The 10653-nt window shown below is 37.9% G+C and overlaps 1 protein-coding gene across 1 annotated transcript in view; it reads left to right on the top strand.

The window, feature by feature from the left end:
- Positions 1–1856: 1856 nt before the first annotated feature.
- Positions 1857–10653, top strand: part of ANGPT1 (angiopoietin 1) — a gene marked incomplete at its 3' end in the record, with an annotated part of 84724 nt that continues 75927 nt past the window's right edge. Inside the window, exon 1 of the mRNA XM_009071638.1 lies at positions 1857–2153. Coding sequence (XP_009069886.1) covers positions 1857–2153 — 297 coding nt within the window. The remainder of the gene's footprint in view (positions 2154–10653) is intronic.

Below are 10653 nucleotides of genomic sequence, written 5' to 3'. Positions count from 1 at the left end.
TGAGAAGTGCTGTATACAAACAAGCGAGCAAACTGTAAGAAATTATTTTTCAGAAGCAGAAAGAGAAAAAGCAGAGTCCTAAAGGGGGCTGAAGAGGTGGAAGGATATTCCGATTTTGCTCAAAGCAACAGTAGCATTGATGCTTTGCTTTTTGCTTTGTATTCTTTGCCTTTCTCTCTGTCTGTACATTGGACATATAAACATTCTTGAGCAAGAAAAGAATTTCTCATTTCTCTGTAATATTGTAATATTGTAGAGGGTATCACTTATTGGTTCAAATGCAGTGATTACTTTCCAGATGCAAGATGAAAAACCTCTACCCCAGTTTTGAGTAGGAATAGCTTCCTGAGGAGTAGGTCGGATTCCTGGCTAAATATTCCAGACAATTGTTTTAGAATGAGATTGTAATTGTGGTACAGGTGGCAATCACATGAGCACGGAAGATGCTTGCATTCAGTATTTTTACAGGTCAGTTTCCTTGAGGATAAAAACCTTCCAAGTTGGGTTTTTTAGTGATTGCTTTTTAGAGGACTACTTACTTTCAAGGGAAAAATTGTGCAAATTGCTCTGCATCAGTGTTGGTTAATATTTCTGTAACAATACTTGTTAGAAACTCAGATCTGAATTCCTCTGAATTTCAGGAGTATTCCAATCCTGTTTATAATATCTGTGTTTTTATTTGTCTCTAGCAAATACCAATGACATTATTTAAGTATAAGTTTCTTAAGTAGTTAGCACAATTTTTTTTCTGAGGATGTTGCCCCTGAGAGAGTTTCCACATATAATGAGGGATGCCCCTCTAGCCCATACAGTCTTGCAAATTGGAAGAAGTATTTTGCATATGATAACTATCCAGTAATACAGAAGACAATCTGAAATAGTACAGCCACCATCCCTCACTGTTCTTTAATTAATTACCTTAGTTTAGACACCAAATACAGAAAATTATTATCCTTCTGAACTGCATTTTCCCATTACTATTTGTCAGCCCTAATTTCATTGTGTGCTGTAAAAAAAAACTATCTGAAAACTCTGCTAAAGAAAAACAATTGTCTTAGAAAAGTAGCTAAAACATGTGAGGATTACACATAACTTTTTTTTCCCACAAGTGTCATTCGCCTGACTTAGAATTCTTTAAGAGATACAGAGCAGCACAGAACTGAAAGCTTTTTTAATTTCAGTGCTTTGTATATTTACAGAGGGATTAAAACAAACTTCTACACTTTATCTACATTTTAATAGGTCAGTGTGAACATATGAAGTGTATTAAGGTGGACTGCCTTACTTATTAAACTTACGTGAATTCGTCCAAAGCCCTCAGCAGTTGTATGCAGTAGGGGCTGGAAAGACATGCATGATTGAGGTCATGCATCCAGCCAGTTTGTAAGATGATCCCTCTGTACTGAGCCATCAGCCATCCTTAGCATAGGGGCGCACTCATACACGCATTCCTGTCAAGTCATCTTGTGAAAGGCTGCTTGCTTCCAGCTTGGCTTGAAAGTGCAACCTTAATAAAACTCACTGAAGCCTGAGAGAAAATAGCAGTTCTGCAGCAGATAGTGTAGGGGAAAGAGACTGGGATATGCATATGCAGCTGACTAAAGCAGGCTACATGCTGGACTGTAACAGAGAGGAAACAATAAATCTTAACTTCTATGCAATAAATATTCCCAATTTTAACTAAGGAAGCTATCCTCAGAGTGAAATTTTTAAAAAATAGCAGTTTATCTAAGCTTGTTTGTTAAAGTGTGCTGCTCTGGTCCTTTTCCCAAAGCCTTTAAGGGAAATTAAGAACAAATTTTAAGAAAGAGGAAGAAAAAGTTTTTCTTCAAGCAGGAAAGGAAAGTAATAATAACATGACAGTTTTCCTTTCCTTTGCTTTCCTGGCAGCGATTCTTGGTCATATAGGCTGTAATAACCAGCGTCGGGGTCCAGAAACCAGTGGCAGAAGATTTAACCGGATTCAGCATGGGCAGTGCACCTATACTTTCATTCTGCCAGAACAGGACGGGAACTGTCGTGAAAGCACGACAGACCAGTACAACACTAATGCTCTTCAGAGAGATGCTCCTCACGTGGAACAGGATTTCTCTTCCCAGAAACTGCAACATCTGGAACATGTGATGGAAAATTACACTCAGTGGCTGCAAAAAGTAAGTGTTTCTTTTTTTTGTTTCTCACTAAATGATTCTTTTTGGGTGATGTTTATGCTGTTCAAAGTTTTCATTAGTTTCTACAACAGAGGTAATAAGGATTGCTCTAGTTCATGGCTGTGTAGGGGAGAAATGTCTCAGCCATAGTGCATCCCCCTTAGTGACATTGCTCTTGGGAGCAGAATTTTCTTTGTTTTACTTAAAGATGCAACTTCTTAAAGCTTTTTCTCAAGAGACTGTGGATGTATGTGAGCCAGAGAACACAAAAATCCTCCAGAGACTCTAATGATAGAACATACTAAGTATTCTTATAAGCTCTACTTATAGTTCACAGCATCAGATCAGATGTCATGCAGGTTACCTGCTACTCTGACAGCAAAAGGGAGCATTAAAAAAACCCTGCATTTAAAACCACTGGGTTAAGAATATCATTGTTCCTCCATAAATAGATCCTGTAATACTATTCTACCCAGCTAATTGCTCGAAAGAAAGAAAAAGTATGTAGGCATTCACACTTATAAAACATCACAGTAAACCTTTTTAACCATGTAGATTACACTGGTCTTGAAACAGCCTGTTTCAATTTGAATGTGTATATGTACATTCTTTCCTAGAAAGGGGAAAATGGGTTTCAAGGTGTTGCAGTAACTTAGTAGAAGTAATTATTTTTAGAGAATTTGTGCAATAGCTTTAAACTTCTAATGAACTTTTCAGTATTTTATGCATGCACTGAAGTTTGGGTCTGAAAAGACTTAAATATGTGAATAATTTCACTCATGTGAGCAGTCCCATTCACCTTAACAGGATAAATCACTTGCGTAAAATTACATACCTTGCAGGATCTTGCCCACGCCTTGGTAATGAAAATACTTTGGGATAGCTGATAGTAAAAATAAATAAACAAGCAGTCTGTGTACAGCTATTTGTGATACATTCCCATTCTTACGCTGGCATTTTGACATGGCAAAACTTTGTGCAATTGAGTGATGAAACAAATCATGTAATATAGCATGAGAAAATTGCTGTATGTACCCATTTGAGAGATACATGATTTAACAGCAATGCAAGCTCAGACTAAGAATGCACATCAATAAAACTCTAATGAGGACTCTACTAGGTGGGCTGAAACTTATATTAGCATAGTTACTGTTACCTATCTAATTTGCAAGTTTTTCTTCATTCAGACAGTCTGAAAGGCAGAAATGTGTTAAAAAAGCATATCCAGCCACCCCCACTCCCCTATCTCTACTAACATTTGTAGAGAGGACTTCTTGGTAAATTAATTGTGCTATTGCATATCTGTCTCGAGCAAGAGAGAGAAGATTCTGTGCAGTATACATGACTGTAAAACAACATATAAACAAGAATTTCATTTTTAAACTACTTCCCTCATATTTTGATATTCTAGTCTGCTTTGGGGAACATAAGGCTGGAAATGAGGGGACGACTTTTGTAGTGGAAAACATTTCTTGAGAAATTATTTTACTGTGCCTTGGAAGGCTGATACAAGCACAGAAAAGAGGAAAGTTGTTTTCTGTGTTTATGAACACATGATTTTACTTGAGCAAATTGCCTGCTGAATCATGTTTCTAAGACTACTTATTCTGTGTTTGTCCACTAGAGACTGAACTAAGATCACTGTTTTACTGTGAACTGAACATGAGGAAATATGAGTTTCTGGAGTGTGAATGTCTGAGGGTTAGTCCTCTCACACTTTGGAGGGAAGTGATTAAACAGGTAGGAAGCCCAGTGAAAGGGGTTTATATTTGAGGACTGTTTTCTTCTGCAATGATTGTAAAACTGGCTATGGGCAGAACTGACCCCCTCCTCCTTTCCCTCCCAGACTGCAGCCCTCTGCTCCCAGGGGTTTGCATAAAACTGGGATTGTGCACGTATCCCAGTGTGTCAGTTTTCCTTGGAATGAAAGGGCGTATTTCTCAGTGTGATGGAGTATGGCTCACTCTGAACAAATGGGGCTGATGCAGCTCCTTTATAGCATCTCTGAATACTGAATTTGCTTTGTTGCTGCTGCCATTACAAAGCATCTCAGCTATAACTCATTTCCTTTCAAAACATGCATAATGCTCAATTGTAATGAATATATTATGTAGATATCTCACATCTTATTTTTATACTCTGCATTTATTTTCCCCCTAAATTAGCTTCACTAAATGGCATCTTACAATGCACCTTCTGTGAATAAAGTAAAGAATAATTAATGGTTATAAGTCTATGACTGGACGTGAATAGTCACAATCAGAAACAATGTTTAAGAATTTGAGATATAGTCTGATTTACGTAAAGAAAATATGTTTATTACTTCAGTTAATATATATAACTTTTATTAAAGCTGTACATAGCCAATTTTTGGCAAGGTGAATTATTTTCTCAGCACAGATGCCACCCTGTGATATTAAAAAATATTTATGTAAAAAGGATCATGGTTTGTTTTTTGCATGCTTAAAACCAAAATTGCTTCTTTGATGACCTGCAAGCTTGACTGTAGATAAAAATGCCCTTGCTTGGGCAGCAAATTACAGGCAATTAAGGCCCAGCCTTGTCCATTAACATTTGCATATCTATAGTCAGTGTAACTAGGGTTGGTTGACAAACCAGGGATACAGCAAAACGCTCTGCACAGAGACTGCACAGAAGACTCGGTAAACATTTTTAAGGATTTTCCTAGAACTGTTTATTTTAATACCGGATAACTTTCCCCATTGTTTAAGTTTGGGTTTTATTTCTGCAATATGTTTATACTGGTAGTTCAAAACAAACAGTTCATCACATTTTCTTTCTTGCAGTAACTGACTGGCACACGTGACACTGTTTGGTATTCAGTTGCAGTGTCTAAGTATTGCCAAAGAGGAGTTACATGAAATGTTATCATCATGTCTTGCTTAGGAACTTGCTATTAGCTTGCTGAACTTACAGTATTGATGCACTCAGTATCCATTCAGGATAGTTGTATAGATGAGTGTTTCATATACTTATCCTCAGTCCAAATGGTAGTAATAATTCTTATTACGGTAATAAGTGAATTTTGTATGATCCACTCTTTTTTTCCTAATCATTACCTAAGCAGAATGCCATAAAAATTTAAAATTATTGCTCAATGACAGTATACTCTAAGAAGCTAATGCAGATGTCTAAGGTTGAGTTGAAGGTAAACCACAATCATTCTGGTCAGTCAGTGTCCAAACTTAGATTTTCTTTTCTTTTTTTTCTCTGCAAATATTGTTATCACCAATACATTTCAAAGAAAAAAATACAAGCAGCTTCATCTCACTTGCTTTCCCTTCAAAGTACCTGTGCCGTCACCAGCTACAATAGAAGAAGTATAAAATGATGAGCTGGATTCAGTCATTTAAGAAAAAATTATGGGCAATTTTTCTGGGATACTTGTAACCATTTGATAGTCTACTTTAAAGTTTATTCTTATGACATTTTGAATAAATTATTTTTCTATAACATTCTCTGTGGTCTTTGTTCACTTCTTCATTTTGCAGCAGTAACAATCCAAGAGCTTGCTTTGGTTTTAAACATGTAAGGAATCTAGGTTTTGAGGGGGTCAGTCACTAGGTGAAAGAAAAGGGCTTTTGGAAAGACTGGTGTCTGTCACTCTGTGCTGTGCCTCCGCTGAAAATCTGCCCCTTTCTGCTCTCTTTACCAGCAGGGCTTATGTCCTACTTTCTGCAGTGAAATACAATACACTTATGTGTGTGGAGTGGCTTGACTTTGCCTTAGATTTTATATGTTTTGCTGAAGAGGGGAAAATTCCTTACATGTCAGTCTTGCTGTGAAATTGAGTGAAAATGTGACAGAGCCTTCCCTGAACAGGACTACTGTACTATCAAGCAAAACATAAAGATGGAGGGGGCCATAGTGTGTGAAAATTTTGTCACATTAAGAAATGAATTTTCTCTAGTTCAACTTTTGCAAAAAATAATAAAAGTTCCATTTTATTTATTATGATGTTTCACTGGACATTTTGCGATGTAACATGTGACCTTAAAGCCCACATAATATTTGGATGATAAGTGCAATCAGGAGATGCATGATGAAATATCTGTTAATTTTCACAAATAAAATCAGGACATTAGTTTTGTAACCTGCTATTCTGCTTCTATGATCATTTCTAACATGGCGTCAGTGAGAAAGTTTCTTCCAAAACTGAGCACTAGCCTCCTGCATCATAAACCTGTATATTTTGTCATGGAGGATGTTTGCTATTCTAGGTGACCCTTTTTGCTTTGGAGTCATTGAATTCTCATATCCAAAGCAGAACCTCATCCTAGGGACATTTGAAGTGCAATTCCCACAAACAAGTTGTGAAGCAAAAGGTGGAATTCCAATTAGTAGGATTTCTTATATAGTGTGCACTACTCAGCGGGCAAATATATATAAAATCTGAATTCAAGGAGCAAAACCAGCTGCATGGAAACAAACTGATTCCAAGAAAATACATGTTTGAGTGTGAAATCAAAATTGCTTGTTTACCTCCAAAAATCTCTTTGCCAATAATATGCTTGCAGTTCAAATCTTTATTAAAGAAATTGCTGAAATCCTTGTGATATCCTGATGTACCCACAAGAAAGAGGCAAGACTTCAAATGTGGAAATGCCCGAAATCTTTACATTATTGGGGGATAACCTATTTGACATTTGTTTATTTTAAGAAGCAGAAGAATCAGAGAAGCAGACTGAAAGGCAGTCTCACACGTTGCCACATTTAGTAGCAAGTTACTTTAAAAAAATATTTCCCATGCTTGGACAGAAGGCTTTATCAAAATGTTCAGTAGAACCTTGAATATGTTTATTTTCAGTGATGACAACCATAATTAGGAACTTTCTGGTAACAATAAAATATTACTTTTATTAGTCATCAGAACTGTCCAACCAATATTCCCCATGGGAGATCTCATTTGGAGCACTAAGAGCTTTTCTAAATGAAACTGATATACAGTAAATGGCATGTCATTTGGAGGGTGCTGAGAACTCACTTCCATTCCCTTCTGTGGTTTGGAATCAATCTATTTCAGAGTGATGTATGTCCTGGAAAAAAAAAAAAAGACAGTGAATGTGGGAAAAGTAATAGGGTTGGGTATGCTAGGCCTGCATCATCTCACCCAGACTTAGAATCATAGAATCATTAAGGTTGGAAAAGACCTCCAAGGTCATGGAGTCTCAAACCTTTGATCCAACCACACCATGTCAGCTAAACCATCTAGTGCTACATCTTGTCACTTCTTGAACACCTCCAAGGGTGGTGATTCCATCAACTCCCTGGGCAGCCTGCTCCAATGCTTAACCACCCTTTCATCACTGAAAGCTTCATAGCTTTCCTGATGTACAACCTGAACCTCTCCTAGCACAGCTTGAGGCTATTTCCTCTTGTCCACTCCCTAGTTGCTTGGGAGAAGAGGCTGACCCTCACCTTGCTACAGCCTCCATTCAGGTAGTTGTAGAGAGTGATAAGGTCCCCCCTCAGCCTTCTTTTCTCCAGGCTAAACAACCCCAGCTCTCTCAATATCTCCTCATACAACTTACACTTTGGACCCTTCTCCTGCTTTGTTGCCCTTCTCTGGATACACTTCAGCACCTCACTGTCCTTCTTGTAGTAAGGTGCCCAAAACTGAACACAGGACATGAGGTGTTGTACAGAGAGACAATGACTTCTCTAGTCCTTCTGGTCACGCTAATTCGGATACAGGCGAGGATGCCATTGGCCTTCTTGGCAACCTGGACACACTGCTGACTCATGTTCAATCATCTGTCAGCCAGCACACAGGGTCCTTTTCTGCTGGGCAGCTTTCCAGACATTCTTGCCCCAGCCTGTAGCACTGCATGGGTTTGCTGAGACCTAAGTGCTGGACCTGTCATTTTGCCTTATTGAGCCTTATACATTGGCCTTGTCCCATCAATCCAGTCTGTCCAGATCCCTCTGTGTAGCCTTCATACCCTCCAGGAGATGAACACTATTGCCCAACTTAGTGCCATATGTGGACTTACTGAGGGTCCCCTCGATCCCCTTGTCCAGATCATTGATAAAGATATTAAACAGGACTGGCCCCAGTACTGAGTCCTGGAGAACACCACTAGTGACTGGTGCCCAACTGGAATTAGCGCCATTCACCATCACTCTTGGGGCCTGGCCAACCAGCCAGTTTTTAACTCAGAAAAGAGTGTGCCTGTCCAAGCTGTGGGCTGCCCACTTCTCCAGGAGAATGCTGTGGCCGAAACCCAGAGTCATCCAAGACAGTGTTTTCTTTGCTGTGAGGACTCTTAGTGCTGTGTCATGAGACAATAGTGAGTTCAGTGGAAGAGCCAGCCACCGAACAGCCATCTGAATGGTCCTGTGGAAGTCCCTGCTTCTCTTCATTGACTCCAGGGAAATCCTGAGCAGCTCACTTCCTGATTTAAATGCCTTAGTTAAGCAGGATTGATTTAAATTTTACTTCCATTTTCTAACATATAGAGCTCTACTACTTTCACAAGGCTGTTGCAAGGCTTGCTATGCTATTTTTTTGTGTTCTTTTTCTGCCTTTATGGTGGAAGGCATTTTGTGCTCTTAACAGTTTATGTATTATAATAATATCTCCAATATTTACAGAAAATAATGGGAGATTAAAAGAATATTTTGGAAGGAAATAGCTTTTAAAATAAGTAACTAAAGTACTTCATATAAAATAAGCAGATAAATACAATGAAAATGAATCTATAATGCTAAGAATATGTTGCAAGTAGCAGTTGGGTAAATAGATAATGTGTCCTACCAACGGTAAGAATGGTCCTCATTCTTGCAGTGTTCTTTAAAACCCATCGAGCTGCTCCAACCCCTATTCGTCTAAGATGAATAGGACTGTGTCTTAGTCTTGTATGGATTCTCATGAAAACCGGTGAGGAATATCTAGATTTTCAGAGCTATTGTTACTAGAAATTTTGAATAAACTTGTCATTATCAAAACTGGGTTCACCTGTGTGATCTATTGCAAACATAACCTGAAAGGTGACAATACTTAACAGGTGGCTTGTATTCATTTCAATTTACAGTTCAGCTTAGTTCAGTTGCTGACATTAAATGAGTTTCAGATAAGGAATATCTAGAAATTGAGGACCTTCTAGAACCAGTACCATGGTCTAACTGTGCTGTGAACCTCATCTTTAACACCAGTAGCTCAGGTGTCTTGAATAAACAGCTCTGGTGTATAAAGTCTTCCCAGTAGCATAAGAATTTCCTCTCTTGTTACAAGGTTGAAGTTTGATCAGGAAAAGGAAATTGAAATAGTTTCATATTTCATAGGAAGAGTTCTTTCTCCTGTGAAACAAGCTGTACTCTAACACAAGGTTATTCTTAGGTAACCACATGTGCATATTTTAGACAGTGTGCTGAAACACAAGGGTTTCACTTGGAAGGGTAACTTAGAAATACCATGAATTGTTGCATATTTGCACTACATTATCATTAATGCTTCTGCACAAAGATCAAGCTTCACTTTTCATTGTCATAGTTAGGAGTCAGGTTAATCTAAAATAGTGTAAGTCACTCCTCAACTGGGATAAGAATTTTAACTGGAGACTTGCAACAGCTTAATTATCACTGTTTAAAACTGATGCAAATCAAACTAGTGCAACTTTCTTGTCTAAACAAGACCTAACAGTGGGGCTATACTCAACATTGAACAAGTATGTGGTACAGACAGTCAAAGCAAGACAGGTACAGGGTCAGCTGCAAAGATGCCCAAGTCGCACCATTAAATGGCTTGCACTGAGAATTAAAACAAACTGACCAACCAAAAAAAAAAAAAAAGAAGACGTGGTTTAAAATAATCTTATAGCCCCTCAAACGAAGCCAAATAGAAAATCAGTATTCTAGGCCATGGACCTACATGATTGAAAGAAATTTCTTATATTTCCTTGGCTAGCTTCTAGGAGCAGAAATGAAAATAAAGGAAAAAGTAAGAAAAGGATAACAGTAAGAGAACTATGCTAGTTTCATGGTGGAATAGGTGTATCTTTATTAAAGGTACTTTAAAGCTCTGTTATATGGTAATACATGGTAAGTCATATGATCTGCGTTACTATTCCTTTCTTAAAGAGGAGAGAAATATGCTGAAAATCCATGTAAAATCTTGCAGTTGGAAAATTTGTGTTGAAATCTATGTGTAAAAAGTGGCTGATGAAAAATTCTCTAATAAGTCTTCAGATGTCCTTTCCCTTTGACATCTCACATGCACATACATGCATTTTGATCTTTGGAGTGTTTGGTGTTAAGGTACATGGAAATCCATTTCTAAGTGTTGTGCCTTAAATCCATTCGCATGTTTTATACCAACTTACCTGCTGTCAGTCTGTTGTTCTCCTCAAACTGACCTGTTGACTCAAGAAAACTAGAAGAGTTGGTAGCCAGGTGAAACCTTGTGTGTTTTACATGCATTAATTTTGTGTGAACGAGTCTCCATAATGTGTTGCTGATAAATTATATGTGCACATTGGCTTTT

This window comes from Acanthisitta chloris, unplaced genomic scaffold (assembly GCF_000695815.1).
Source record: "Acanthisitta chloris isolate BGI_N310 unplaced genomic scaffold, ASM69581v1 scaffold10230, whole genome shotgun sequence".
Taxonomy (NCBI): Eukaryota; Metazoa; Chordata; class Aves; order Passeriformes; family Acanthisittidae; genus Acanthisitta; species Acanthisitta chloris.
The sequence above is the reverse complement of the archived record's forward strand: the minus strand, read 5'-3'. Positions and strand labels throughout refer to the sequence as shown.